The sequence below is a fragment of the Halichoeres trimaculatus genome, unplaced genomic scaffold (genome assembly GCF_033239565.1).
Source record: "Halichoeres trimaculatus isolate MK-OKI-2021-1 unplaced genomic scaffold, fHalTri1.1 fHalTri1_scaffold_5, whole genome shotgun sequence".
Classification (NCBI taxonomy): Eukaryota; Metazoa; Chordata; class Actinopteri; order Labriformes; family Labridae; genus Halichoeres; species Halichoeres trimaculatus.
Window position 1 is genome coordinate 11,329,694 of NW_027437183.1, and position 14,572 is coordinate 11,344,265.

The 14,572-nt window shown below is 42.1% G+C and overlaps 1 protein-coding gene across 6 annotated transcripts in view; it reads right to left on the bottom strand.

Moving 5' to 3' along the window:
* Positions 1-126: 126 nt before the first annotated feature.
* Positions 127-14,572, bottom strand: part of LOC141790284 (rho guanine nucleotide exchange factor 28-like) — a 42,953-nt gene continuing 28,507 nt past the window's right edge. For 5 of the 6 annotated variants that reach the window (XM_074670048.1, XM_074670046.1, XM_074670050.1 and 2 more), the window contains 23 exons: positions 13,950-14,073; positions 13,092-13,236; positions 12,763-12,818; positions 10,724-10,781; positions 10,001-10,127; positions 9,686-9,816; positions 9,429-9,569; positions 8,796-9,046; positions 8,574-8,699; positions 8,377-8,494; positions 7,522-7,776; positions 7,348-7,424; positions 7,064-7,242; positions 6,844-6,941; positions 6,541-6,732; positions 5,348-5,479; positions 5,124-5,257; positions 4,987-5,034; positions 4,621-4,725; positions 4,344-4,508; positions 3,412-3,663; positions 1,236-1,611; positions 127-1,122 (listed from right to left, as the gene is read on the bottom strand). In XM_074670048.1, the coding sequence (XP_074526149.1) occupies positions 935-1,122; positions 1,236-1,611; positions 3,412-3,663; positions 4,344-4,508; positions 4,621-4,725; positions 4,987-5,034; positions 5,124-5,257; positions 5,348-5,479; positions 6,541-6,732; positions 6,844-6,941; positions 7,064-7,242; positions 7,348-7,424; positions 7,522-7,776; positions 8,377-8,494; positions 8,574-8,699; positions 8,796-9,046; positions 9,429-9,569; positions 9,686-9,816; positions 10,001-10,127; positions 10,724-10,781; positions 12,763-12,818; positions 13,092-13,236; positions 13,950-14,073 (3,478 nt within the window). In that variant the 3' untranslated portion in view covers positions 127-934. The remainder of the gene's footprint in view (positions 1,123-1,235; positions 1,612-3,411; positions 3,664-4,343; positions 4,509-4,620; positions 4,726-4,986; positions 5,035-5,123; positions 5,258-5,347; positions 5,480-6,540; positions 6,733-6,843; positions 6,942-7,063; positions 7,243-7,347; positions 7,425-7,521; positions 7,777-8,376; positions 8,495-8,573; positions 8,700-8,795; positions 9,047-9,428; positions 9,570-9,685; positions 9,817-10,000; positions 10,128-10,723; positions 10,782-12,762; positions 12,819-13,091; positions 13,237-13,949; positions 14,074-14,572) is intronic. The other variant, XM_074670047.1, reaches the window with a different exon arrangement.

A 14,572-nucleotide genomic window follows, 5' to 3' on the forward strand; every position in this document is an offset into this window, starting at 1 on the left:
CAGCCTGCTGGAGTGTTGCGTAATCATCCAACATCTCAATCCTTGGGAGGTGCATAAAAAGCCCTGATGTCAGTAAAACACACTGAGAACGCAGATGTTTGCCACACAAAGTTTTATATACAGCACAATATTAATATGGCACATCACAGTTCTGATTACACAGATTACAACAGGACACATATCAAACAAAATATTATTAATGCTGATAGTGCATGAAGCAATTTACACTCAATAAATTATCCCCCCAAAAATGAAGAGGCAAAATACAACCATTCTTTACAGAAATCACTTACAGACTCAAATCTTTTTGGCACTTCTGTGAGAGACGTAATGATAGGAATATGACATTCTTTTCAAACTCAGTGTGCATAGGTAGCCTTTCAATAAAACTATACACATATTTCATATTTATAGAATCATTTCAGCTTATCTGTTTGTCTGTAGGATGCAAACAATCCCTTATAAATACTATTAAAGATCACACAGGAAATAAAAGTACTCTGTACATACGTCATTTGGGGAAGGGCTTTGTTAGCCTAAAAAATATCTTTATTAAGTGCTCATGACAAAATAAACTTGCTCTGGTTTCTTGACTCCCCAGTTTTAAGGATTTGGGGCAACAACTGTCTTTAAGTGCAACAAACACTTAAAAGAACCAAGGTAAGAATAAAAGCATGGGGAGCAGGATTAGAAAAGCTGATTAAGAAAGAATTTGTTTGCAAAAAGGCACGATGGTTGGAACGGCTGACGTACGCTGACTGACACATACACCGCCTTGGAACTATTCCCTTATTTAGATGTTTTACAATGGACTTATTTCCATCACGTTTGTGCAGGCACGCATACACAAGCACAACAAAGCAACACATATGTTTATTTCTAACAGTCCAGTTTAATGTCAGGCAGGTGACATGTCTCGATCATTCCTGACCACTCAGAGATAAACAATGTTCTCCTCGCCCGTCTCCTCCCCGTTCTGTCCTTCAAGGGAGAGGTAAGCCTGGGGGAGGAGAGGAGTAAGGGAAGGAGATGAGGAGTATTCGTCCTCATACAGTCTGTGACCGGTGACCTCTGACCTCCAGGGACCAAGGGGCCTCCTGTCTGATGGTGGGCTGAAGTCTGCTGGGAAGAGAACAAAGGAAAAGTTTGAAGGACAAAAAGTGGGTACTGAGATTGGGACAAACACTTAGAGACAGCATCTTACTACACACTGATAAAACTCCGGCTGCACTCACTGTTGTTGGTCTTTTGTGTCTGTGCGGGGACTCTGCTGCTGTAGGGGTGGATGGAATGGTTCAGGGGCTGGGTGCAGCCGTGGTTGTTGCTGAAGTTTGGGAATGTCAGAGCGTCTGCCGGCTGTTTGCTGTGTGCCTGACTCAGCAGGGTGTTCAGGCTGTTGTAAAGGCTGGCACTGAGGCCCACATTAGCCGTGTAGCTGGAGCTGTGCAGAGAGCCATCTTGGTTCTTTCTGGGCGCTGAGAGCAGACGCTGGTGCTGGTTGTTGGCAGGCGGGTTGAGGCGGTTCTGCTTGAGGGAGGCGAGGAGAGCTGCCTCGTTCTCGTACACTGAGCAGCTTCCATCCAGGCTGCCTGAGCGGCTGTGGCCTGACACCTTGGATGTGAAAACCAAAATCTTTTAGTTTACATTTAGTCACCTTCTTAAAATAACTGCATAAATCTTGAAACTGCCCTCAAAGTCACAAATGACCTCCCCCTCTCCTCTGACTCCGGCTTACTCTCCATCCTTGTCCTCCTGGACCTCACGGCTGCTTTTGATACAATCAAACTTTTCATCCTGCTTTCCCGACTGAAATCTCTTCTCCACCTCACCTGGCTGACATTATACCTCACTGACCGGAAACAGTTCATTTTAATCAATAACTGCTCCTCCTCTACTGCCCCCCCTGTCCCAAGGCGTCCCTCAGGGTTCAGTGCTCGGTCCCTTCCTCTTCATCCTCCACCACCTACTCCTCGGTCAGATTATCCAATGTCTCCACTTTTACTGTAACGCTACTGACATTCAATTTTATATTTCCACCAAATCCATAACCTCTCTGACCCAATCCACCCTCTCTAACTACCTCTCTGACATCAGCTCCTGGATGCAATCTAATTTTATCAAACTCAACTTCTCTAAATCTGAAATTCTTTTAAGTGGTCCCATTTCCCTTACTTCTACAGCCAAAGACTTTCACCTCCCTTTCAAAACTCCACCCTTTCACTCTCTTCCCACTGCCGTAATCTTGGATTAATCTCCGACAAGAAGCTAACTTTCTCATATCACATTGAAGCAGTCACAAAAAACAGCTTCCCTCCATCTCAAGAACATCAACCACCTTTGCCCTTCTCTGTCCTCTTCTGCAGCTGAAACCCTCATCTACACCTTCATCCCTCCTTCTACTGTAATACAAACCTTCTCAATAAACTTCAGTACATTCAAAACTCAGTCGGCTAATCGATCTGTGCTGACTTCCTTAACTTGGGGAGATTGGTAATTGGCCCATCCTTACATCTAAAACTGATCTTATATCCCTTCATGAAGGTCTGACAGCCAGCCATTGTTGCTTCTTGCTCTGAGACGTAAAACTCAGGACACTTAATTGGTTGTTTGAGCTAAAACATAAAGATTTTATTGTTTCACAGGTATTGTTCACTAAAATAAGATTGGAACATTGAAGGTATATGCTGTCAGTTATAAAAAATAAAAAATAAAAATTGGTCAGGCTTTTTAAAGATCAGCAATCAGCCAGAAAATTGTGATCGGTGCACCCCTAATCACCCCCATTCTTCAGAACCTCCACTGGCTCCCTATCCCCTCTCACATCAAATTCAAAATCCTCCTACTGACCCATAAAGCACTCCACAACCAGGCCCCCTCTCACCTTGCAGACATGCTCCACCCCTACACCCCTTCCTGAATCCTCCGCTTCTCAGTCACAAACCTCTTAATCGTCCCTGGGACCAAGTACCAAACCAAGAAGGGCAGAGCCTTCTCTGTCAATCACTCCCTCAACACATCTGTGACACTGCTGACCCTAACGCCTTTAAGACTAAATTAAAAACCCGCCTTTTCCAACAACTTTAGTCTAGTTTAGTCACAATCTCTGGATCTTGCTTTTTCTATGCACTTTTTAACTGCTTTTGTCTCGTTTTTCTTCTATGCAAGAATTTCACTGTTATTTCACATTTTTTTTGTTTATTTGTATCTGTTTTTAATCTTGTTCTTGATCCTTGAGTTTTTGAAAAGTGCTCTATAAATAAATGTATTATTATTTCTACAACTATTATTATTTTTGACTAAAATGTTTTTTTTTTTTTTGCCAAAATCAACTCCTTTAGACATACACCTCAGTTTTTTAAGTTTTCTGAAAAAACTTGCTTTACTGATCCTCCACCTCCCATTCAATCTCACCTTGTAGCCATCCAGCGGTATGGTGACAGGCAGGCTGCTCTGCCGGTTGTGTCTCCAGCTCTGCAGTAGTCTCTGCTGAGCTTCAATCTTCTCCTTCTCCCTCTCTACGCTCCTCTGACCTTCCCTCAGCCGCTCCAGATTTTGCTGATACTCCTGCAACTGAGCGTCCAGCTCCTCACGCTCACACCGCAGACGCTCAGCCTCCAGGAGACACTGCTGCTCCCGCTGCTCCAGCACGCTCTCCTGCTCACTCTGGAGACATTAACATACCATGTAAACGAGAAGTGGGGATTTGGTTGTTGTAACATATATATGGTGATACTTATATAACTAACCTCCAAAGTAAGAGAAAACAAAAAGACCTCTCAGTAAAAGGCCTCTTTGCTAATTCACGTTATTTTCACAGGTGTCGGATAAGCAATGACTCAGATAAACCCTCCTAAAAAATATGAGAATTCACCTCAAAGACATGTTGAATTTTAAAGACTTATGAGTTCCTGAAATAAGTTGTAAAGATTCAGAAACCAGTTAGTTTCATGTTCAAGCAGAAACTCACGCCCACATTCTGAGGAAAAGGGAAGTTACACCATTTCACCACAAAAATAATATCTTGACCCCAGTGCTCAGGAAGTTCTGTTGGTATCTACAATCTACAAGAATCGGATAACAGAGGGGCCAGTTTAAGGTCAAAGGATGTACAGATGCTTGACAAGCTTGGCTTAATTCTCAACCACACACAATGACCATTTCTACTGATTTCTACAGCAGTATTCATTTCAAAACAGCTGTTTTCAACTTGTTACCTCTGACATGCAAACTTTGATTTCTGATTAAAGCAGCCTGAAACTGGCAAAGATAAAAAAAAAAAAGATGGATGGATTCATGGTGAACAATAAATCACCTCTTAGCAGAAACATCTTCATCACACTCACTTGTTGTTTCTCTCTGACCAGACACTCTTTGTCCCAGCGTTGTTGCTCCTGTTTCAGCTTCACATGGAGTTTCTGCACCTCATCCACCTCCTCTTTCTTCCTCTCTGAAACCTTCTTTTCTACCTCGTCTTTCTTCTTATCAAAACTCCTTTGCTTCTCCAGCTCCTGGAGTACAAAAGATGTTAGGTCTAGCATTCTATTATTTTACAAAAGGGAGTAGATTTGTAAGCACACTCCCTTTAGATTCTCACGCTCTGTATGAAAATACATCTTTTACCACACTGCTTTGGAGGGAGGTGAGGGTTCGAAGCTGAGGTTTGTCTCCGTCCTGGAGAAGGAGTTTTTGGACTTCATAGCAGCTGTCCTGGAGGGTCACCGCAGCCTGCCAACACCAGGAGGAGACACCTGATCACACATCCCTCTGTAGTATCATTGCTGTTTATTCAGGCTGTCTGTTGATCAGTGGGTATCTATCTAATTGAATCTAAATCGTTTTGAGCCCTTTTTGAAGATTTTCGTTTTTAGCAATTTCAGATCACATTAAAGACAAAGTCATATAATCAAAGTATCAACATTTTATATTAAAAAAAAACTCTGTCACAATGTCCAGCACTAACGCATCCGATCACAGAAAGGTTCCTACCTGTAGACTGTAGAGGAGCTGAGTCAGACTTTGGACACTCTCCGCCACCTGAGGAAATCAGTGTTATTACAGAGACACACTAATGCAGATTTGTTGTATAACCAAACGCTGCTAATGAGGATTTCATGTGTTTGAACCTTCAACAGTGTCCCTTTGTTGTCCCCTCTCCTCAGCTCGGCACCAGAGCTCCACAATGCACTGTCCATCCCCGTCAGCTCGCTCTCTGATCCAAGAGAGGTGGAGCTCATACTGAGCGTGCTCAGATAATCCGCTGAGGCAACACAGGAGAACAATCTATGACTGAGTGACTGGTGGTAACTGTAGTTTGCATATGTAAGTCACATTGAAAGCAATGACTCACGTTCAGACGGAGACTCCTGGATGCTGCTGCCATGGCTGTTGTAGCTGCAACCCTCTGATCCCCGCACAGGTGAGTTCTGACTTTGCACGGACAAACCATCACGAGCCAGCAAAAAGGTGATCAGGTTCTCCGCTGCGGAAGAAGACAACATCAAGAGATAATGTGGGTAACCTAATATCATATGCAGGAAGTTCCTCTCAATTGAAAAACACACATTTATTATTGCATCAACCCAGAAGTGAGCGGTTATCAACCTTTGGTCAAAAAATATTGAGCCAAGTCTCATGGGACTGTTTGTGTTGATGATGAAAATTGTGTTAATGACATTATCATGGTTATACAGTCACAAGCCACTTATTAATCACTGGTGTCATGAATACCACATCAAGTTTTCAGAGTGATACAGAGTGTGAAGTCAGTTAACAAGTTGAAACTGTGAAGTGTAGATACTGTAGACACTGTTTCAGTGTCTGCAGTATCTACACTTACAGCCACAGCTCATTAAATGAAGAACTGAAGAATTACTCTGAAGAATTATCCAACTGACCTGCATTGTCCCAATATATGTATGGATGTAAAACATAAAAGTACAATAGAAATAAAAGAACGCATGGATAAAAACAATTATAATGCAAATCATTCTACCCCTCCAATACTTTTTGTGCAGTAACAATTTTTTGGGGGGTCTGGTAGGTAATGAGTTGGATGAGTGTGTCACAGGGCTCCACACAGGTTTCACTTCACATATGGAAAGATTCAGAAATGTTTTCAACTACAGATGTGCTTTTGCTGCTCCGGGTTAATATAGACTAACAGGAGAATAAGGGAGACTGTAAAGGAAGTTCTGATGATCTCTGTTATCCTTAAACAATGTTTGCATTTGGCTATCTGCCTCAGGGTTAAGAAACTCATAGAACTTGCTTGAAAGAGTAAATAAAGGGCTTTCCTCTCTTGCAACAGGCTAAGAGGGTTGTTTCACTTAGGCTTTTGTGTAAAAAAGGCAGAAAACTGTAAATAAATCTTATTAAGGCTTTTCACAAGGACAGATCTGCTCCCTTAAAGACTCATTTCTTAATTCACCTCTGAGAAGTTTTAAGTTTGTAATAACTGAAAAGCCTGTCAGACAAGTATCACTCTATCTTGTAAATCTTTATGATGTTTGGTCACAGAAACAGTTTTATTTTAAAGCGTACCTTCTCTAAGCGCAGCAGTGAGCAAGGCTGAGGCCTGTCTTGGAGTCTCACTGTCAGTTTCTGGTTGCACCAGCAGATGGCGATGTGGTACAGCTTCTGGTGATCGTAGGGTTAACTCTGTCAGCTCAGCATAAAGCTGTAACTTCTCCTCCAGGCTGTTGCAGATTTGCTGATCCTGACCCAGAAGAGTCTCTGCAGAAACACAAAGATGAGGACTGCGTGTTGTTTCTGTCTCTGTCTCAGAGAGATGTGTGATGTGGGGACGGACTCTGTTTTCATTCAGGCACATTCATGTTTTCTTACCTTGGAACTTGGTGATCTTCTGAGTTCTCACTTCCGCTGCTCGCCTGGCCTCTTCTGATTCAGCAGTTCTTTCCTCCTCTTCCTCTTCCTCAGGACAACTGCCAGGTAGATCAGTAGGTTAGAGAATGAGTAACACAAACATACACACTTATGCACACACGCATACTCTAACACACATTAACCAGGCTCAAACTCGTGCACACAGATTTAAAAAAAACACCTCTCTACAGCTTGTCGTATTTGTCTCATCCAAGCGTTCCTCTCGTCTTTGGTGGTGGTGTGAACTTCGTACATCTCTGGTCCCACAGAGGACGCGGAGATAAGAAACATCCCTCTCTCCTCATTGGCCACTTCTCGAACAATGAGCTTCTGCAGAGGAATCACAGGAGGCTTCTGGTCCTGTGAAAACAGACAAAATCCACAGAGATGAGTTAAAAGACAGGAAGAAACAGACAGCTGGACATCACTGATCCAAAGGTGTGCCTCAGGTTGAGTCTGTCTTACCACAGCAGCAAACATAAACCGCTGATCTTTCTCTTGAAGGAACACAAGAACATCTGTGAGCAGAAGAGCCAAAGTATCTGAAAAAGAAAGAGAAAGAGAAAGAGAAGTAAGTTATTCACACTTGCTGTTTGCTTATTTCACTATCTTCAGTTGGAGGGATGATTTTATTCACACCTTTTAGACGCCCTGTGGCAGTCTTCCAGTAGACGAGCCCTTTATGCTGCAGTTCCCTGTGTTTTCGGAGCAGGTCCTGTTTGCGGAAAACTTTGCCGTTCTTTAGCTTGGCAAAGCTCTTGTTCTCCAGCCGGGCCAGCACTTCCTGCAGCTCCTGACACCTCTCATACTTATTTACAGTCAGGTCCACTGCAGCGATTATGTCTCGGATCTGTGCCAGGGCACTTGTCAGGTCAGAGTGCTCCTGACTTCCCTCTGCGGGGGGCGGGGGTTATGGAAAAGCCACATTAGAATAATATTATACATTTTACAATATAGTATTTTTCCGTCACAGAAAGTAAAAGTAAATTTGACCATTTTGAATTTTGGTGTTTGATCAAGACAGAAGTGTTAAGCACATGTCAGCTCTTTGCCTACTAAGCACTTTTACACAGATTGTCTGTTGACTGCTAATTAGCTTAAGCCGTAAAAAGCACCATTGATTCAAGCAGGCTTTTTAAAAACAGCAAAGTCATCCAACACAAAATGGCAAGAATATAAGTAAATGTTCCTTATCCCTTCAAAATATAAAGCTGCCATAAGATTTGCATATATTAAAGTTCTTTTATAGGCATATTCTTATAAATACATTTTAAAGACCTATTTCGATGTAGATGCTTTCTTATGATCTCTTTGTTTTTTCCAAGATGTTTAATCAGTGTGAAGTTATTTTTCTTTTATCCCTTAAACCCGCCTACTTTGTTCACACATTCAGGGTTTACTGTTATATAATGTGTTGTTATGTAATGTTTGTACTTGATAAGTGATACAAGAATAAATTTATATAATCTTTGTTATAATATGGAGGGAACATACCCTGAGTGTACAGTAATATCCTCTCAAGCAGCACTGGGTACTTGGTGATGCGCTGCGTGACCAGCAGGATGAATTCTGGCACCTCTCTTCGTCTCACCAGAGAGTTATTGCTCTGTTGCTGTGAGCCAAAGGGTAAACACAAATTAAGTGTGAAGCAGTTTTTTAAAAACAGGACGAGATAAGAAAAAAGACCTTACTTTCACAAAGTTTTGGAGTTTTTTGTTTTGTTGCTGCAGCTCTTTGAAGACACCGACAGCCTCCGTGTGATGGCTACAGAACTCTCCGTACACCTGCTTCATCTTCTCTGCGTTTTCATCAGAGAACTGAGAAAGTGGCCACAAGAGATAAGTTATGGGTGTGTTATCTGTGTGTGAGACATCTCTCTGTGACTGTACTGGCTTTAATCTGTCTTCACTAACCTGCTGGAGCAGCACGTCTCCAATCCGATGGATGAGGTAATTTCTGGGGTTCTCAGGTTGGGTTGTAGCCTGCCTGCGCTCCTGCAGAGCACTAAAGAGGTTCCTGTGAAAGAGCAACAGGGGGTCCAAACAGGGGAAGATGCGGGCCACACAGTCCAGGTCCAGCTGCAGCTCCTCCAGCATGCCTCTCCTGAACACCTCCGACATGACGGTCAGGGTCTGGATGTGGTGAAGCTCTGTCTGCATGAGCTCTGTGAGGGGGCAATGAGAGTGGATGAGCATGTTAACCAATGTTTGGCTGAATCACAAGGGTTAAAAGTGGCTTCACAACCGCAACACTTTCTCTTGAATCTTTCATAAAGGGAATTTATGTATTAAGTTTAAGTAACTGTTAAGTAAGTAAGAGTTATTTAGGTTTGATTTGATTTGATTTATTTCATTCCTGCACAGAAAACGACCCAAATAAACAAGGATCCATGACAAATCTGTACTTAAACTGTACTCAAACTTTTTTTTTAAGCCTGATTCTGTGGCTCCATCCTCTGTTTTCCTCAACTGCTAAGATCTGATTTCTGTAACAAACACAAAGTATGTATCATAGGCACTTTTATACATTTAGAAGAATCTTCCCACCATAAATGACATCCTGTCGTTTGATGGTTCGCCTGTCATGTTGCCGGCAAAACTCCTTGCTGACTGCCAAACTCCACGACTCCACCTCAAGTCCCAGCAGGTCAGCTGATAGGTCGCTCAGTAGTGAAGCATCAACAGCATCTACAGCAATAAAAAAAAAAAAAAAAACAATGCCTCCTTAACTCTAACTCACAGTTAACTCAATGTTAATTTTCCAGTGTTATGGGTTTTATAGATAACAAACTTTTCTTTCTCACCCTGTGAAATGATCTGAGGCTCGGCTGAGGGAGGTGTAGCTGTGACCGGTGTTCCCTCATCAGACAGCGAGCTGTTGGTACAGGCTGCCACACTGCTCTCAATGTCTACAGCTGCTGAATCACTCAGCCGTCTAAAGACAAAAAATAAACAAATTTTTTTTTAACATAGTCATGGTAGTCCTTATTTTGTATTCATGAAAAAATCACAAAAATACAGATTTATTATTTTTGGCCAGCTGTGCTTTACGTCTTGTTGTGGACGATCATCACTTGGGTGTAACAGTTGAGTGATAAATTGGTGGTGAAATATGCTACCTGCTGTCGATAGAGATGGAGAGGCTTTTGGAGAGGGGGCTGGTGTTTTCTTTCTTCTCTTTGGTCATCGTGGGGAGTGAGGAGGAAGAGGAGAAAATGGAGGTTGGAGAGTTGTCTTTCCCCGAGTCTGAAGGAGGTATCGGGACAAAGAGTAGAAAAGGATTAGGTCACTCCTTGGCATCGTTCCCACCCTTCAAACAAATACTTCAAATGTCTGTTTTGTGTTGAAAAGCCTTGTTTATTCCTTTATGTAGTCACTGGATGTAACATTAACTGGATTATAAGTCTGTGAGGAGGTCTGGTTTGTTATTTTCCAGTGTTTCGCTGGGCGTGTGGCCTACACTTGTAACGATATGATGTAGTGTTTAAAGCTGGTTGTGTTTGACTTTGACACCAGTATCGGACATCAAACGGCCCGCTAAGGCACAGAATTTTACAACAAAAAAAATGCAAAAAAGCAAGAAAAACACTCAGGATTTTCACTCATGCACAACCACACTCATAAACACAATCCAGGCCAGATCCCCCACTGAGACAGATTAAAATTTAACTTTTTAACCGGGGAAAGAAAAACATGGCAGAGAAGAAGTGAGGGTAAGATGCAGTGTCTCTCTTGATCTTCTACAGGAGAACAGACAGGGGAGGACAGGTAACAAGTTAATTAATCAGAGATAAGGAGGAGGACACGGCAGGAGGGGAGACCTGTAGTAATTTCTGACTCACTCAGTGGGAGAGACAAAGTCTTGCTTTTCATCAGCACTGCATTCCTCTCCTGCGGCTTCTGAGAACAGACATAACAATATTAGAATCAACAGCTGCAAATCAGAGCGTTCTTACTTCAAAATCAAATTATTATGCTTGGAATAAAACCTACAGTCAGTGCTCAATAATTCAAGCCAAAATACAAACTTCAAAGGGACTCTCTTGTTCTACTCAACATCGATTTATGATGTTCAACACGTCTCACGAGGCCATTTGTAAACAAGTTTGGGAACTTACTCCTCCTATTTTACTCCAGTCAGTCATTCCATACTTCAGTAGCTTATTTATTTTGTAGTTTTGGCATATTGTCACCTTTATTACACAGTGCAGTAGAGAGCAACAGGAAACAGAGGGAGGGATTGGGAGAGTGACCTGCAATAAAAGCAGGATTTGCACTGCAGAAGATGCTGGCACACACCACTCTTCACACTACGAGAACTTTCCTCACATTACATAAAAAGTTTCCCGACACACTGGAAATGTGATATTTAAGCTGTCTGAATTCAGACTACTGAGTAAGGGGCTTACGTGGTTCAGGTGTAGCTGGGGTACAGGTAAACATGAGTGATTTCAGAGTTTCATTTAAGAGACTGAGTACTAAAGGCCTGTGTCCACTGATGGTCATTTTACACTAAATCTGTTCTGAAACACTCTTTTTGATTCATAATACCTATTTTTGATCGAATTTCAGGCAGAAAACAAAAACAAAAATCTACTGCAGACTAATGAGATGATACCCTGGAAAAATGAGTGTTGTTTGTATCTCCTCTGTTTGAGTTAATTTCAGAAACCCCTTCCCTCTTTGCTGATGATTGGTCAGATGTGGAAAAATTGATACCGATGGGAGATGTTGTATCAAGGATGATGAGTGCTGAAAATACCGTACAGTGTCGGTTTTGGAAAAAAATAGTAGCTGTTGATACAAAAAAATGTGGTCAGTGTCAACAGTGGTGTTTTTGTACCCTTTTCTCTGATTGCATCCACTCCTCATATGTCAGCGCTAAAGAGGCTAAAACATCAAAACTTAAAAAAAATCTGGCAGCTCAGTGTGTGTTGTGGTTTGTCAGTATTATTATCTAGACAATTCAGGTGAAGCTGCAGATCGAGTTGTCCATTGTGTCTGGTTAAACTGGCATATAACTACTCAACCTGCTCAATGCGTAACTAGCAATTATTCAAACAATAGGAGGACTGAAGACAGCTCTGTTAATGTTCACTCAGCAGACCAAGTTGACATCGTTTGCCTGCAGACTTGAGTGTGACGTGTCTGTAGGTTGCGGATTGGGGACTGTATTTCTGGTTCCAAGGCCCTTTATCATCTGTGAAAGGACAACCTAGTGGTTACGAAGGAACAATTTGAGGGGCCGTTTACACGACAACGGTTTTAGGGTGAAACGCAAAAGTTTTGTTGCGTTTCAGCCTTGCGTTTACGTGGAAACAGCGTTTCAGCCGCCCTAAAACACAAACTTTTGTTAACAGCCTCCAGAGTGGGATTTTTCTAAAGGATTAGCACGGCAAAAACTGTATGTGAAAGGGAATGCATGAGTTTTGCATCTCAAATAAAATCTGTTTCAGTGGAATTCACTGACATAAACTTATATGTGTGTAAAAAACAGGATAATATCAGGTTTTGAGTATTTCTTCACAGATTAAGCATTTCTACCTACAAGGAGTAAACCTGTAGATTAGTTTTTAAGCAGTACTACCTCTTTACAGAGATTGTTTGACTTATGAAACCGTGCAATGTTTAACAGTCGACACTCTTGTAAATATCCTAAAATCACAACAGAATGTGAGCATCTGGTTGTAATCCAAGGCGTAATGAGAAACACATCAAACACAAAGTAGTCCCAGATACAACTTCTTCATCACAAACAGCTGGTTTAGACTGTTTGTAAAGTCGTTTAAAATGGAATCTCTCATTAAACTGTTACTGAATTTATTCATTTTTCATGCTTTTTGCTTAGAGATTAAATAATGTGCGTGATGTTTGTTTTTACCTTTCCACAAGCTGCAACAGACTCTCGACAGTTTTTATGTATGTTCAGGAAACAGTCTGCAGACAAAGAAACATGAATTCTCAGTTAACTTCATCACTTAACTGATAATAAACACAATTACAACATCTCTGGATCCAGAGTCCAGATGGCTGTCAAACTGGCCTGCTGTGCGCGGTTCATGCTGGCTTTGTGGGAGGAAGAAAAGCGACCTTATGTCTACTGCTAAACAAAACATCAAGGCAACACGTGCAACAAGATTTACACAAACCCTAAACAGTTGAGCCACCACACACGTAAAATAACAACAGCACTGACAGTATAGTACTTACAGGAGCACTGCAACAGCTCTTTCCCAGAAACAGACCTATCACAGGCCACACAGAGAGCGGGACCAGATGGAGACACGGGCACAAACTGGTGTCCATTAGCAGCTCCTGACTTCTCCTTTGCCTCTTTGACTTCTTTCCCCTTCACCTGAAAACGCAGGTCCCAACTTTTGTCATCTAGCAGTTAATGCCACAGTATCATGAAAGCCACCAAAGTAGAGATATCAGTAGGAGGACACATACATTGAGTAGAAACACACCTGTTGAAGTGGAGTTAAGTTGAAATAAAGGGGCCTCAGAGGGAGCCTTTCTGTTTACTTTGCTAAGGTCCAAGGGGACAGGCTGCTGTTGCCGTGCTTTATCCTCAGGGGGGCATTAGGGGGATTCCTCTGTGTATGTGTGTGATAGTTCAGTGTTTATTTTCTTATTAAACTTTACAGGGAAGTCTAAGAGTGCGTGTTTGTTTTTACACGGTTCATGAGCATCGCGTGTCTGAACACACATGAAAACACGTTCTTTAACATGTGTTTAGATTGAGAATATACTATGGAATGTGTTTTGGTTCCTCACGTCGTGCGGAGGCGGTCAACTTATTATGTAAGAGGATATTTTAACCAGGTCGTGTTGCTAAGTCCCCAGGAGAGGGAATTTTTTCCCTCCCCAAATAAAGGCAGCGCTCTGAGACAAAGGTTCCCCCTCGCAGGAATTCTGACCTGGCCCGTCTGAGAGGTGATAAACCTTTTAGTGTGAGGTCTTCAGCTCTGACTTTTTCTTTTTTATAACACTGAGCTGCAGGCATTTCTTTGTCATGTTTTACACTCATCTTAACAAGGAGTAACCTGAACTTTTGAGTCGTCTCACCTTGGTTTTGTTGCGAGTGCTGGACATCCTGTTCTTGAGGAAGCTGAAGGTGCGGCTGACTTTGTACTTCTCTGACTCAACTTTTGACGGGATTATGTATTTATCCCACTCCTCATCCTCAATCCTGTTTCAACATGGACATATCAGTTAGCAATGGTGAATATTTCCTACATCATTTGGCCTGTGGAAGACTGGAGGAATCAGGCCCAACATGCACACTCTCTCTGACAGTTTTCAGTATTTTACATTATTCATACAGCAGAGCCAAATCATCAGAGTCATGCTGGATTGTAAGAATGTCCAGACAGTCTTCCAGGACCCCTGGTCTACAGACTATTACTCTTAACAACATGCTTGGCATGCTTGGAAGTCACTATGGACTCAAGTGGATGCTATTCATAGTATGACCTTGACAAGACGCAATTAATAATGTGTCAACAACCGACAGCTACTTATGCTAGTAACACTGGACATTCTGTCTGCAAGGCAACGATGACAGAACATAAACACAAACATGCAAAATCCCATCAAACCCACACTGCAACCTGATGAAGAGATGTTAATACAATCTACTTCTGAGGACTCGACAAATACAGCTGCAGAGTCTCCATGTGGTTAATGGA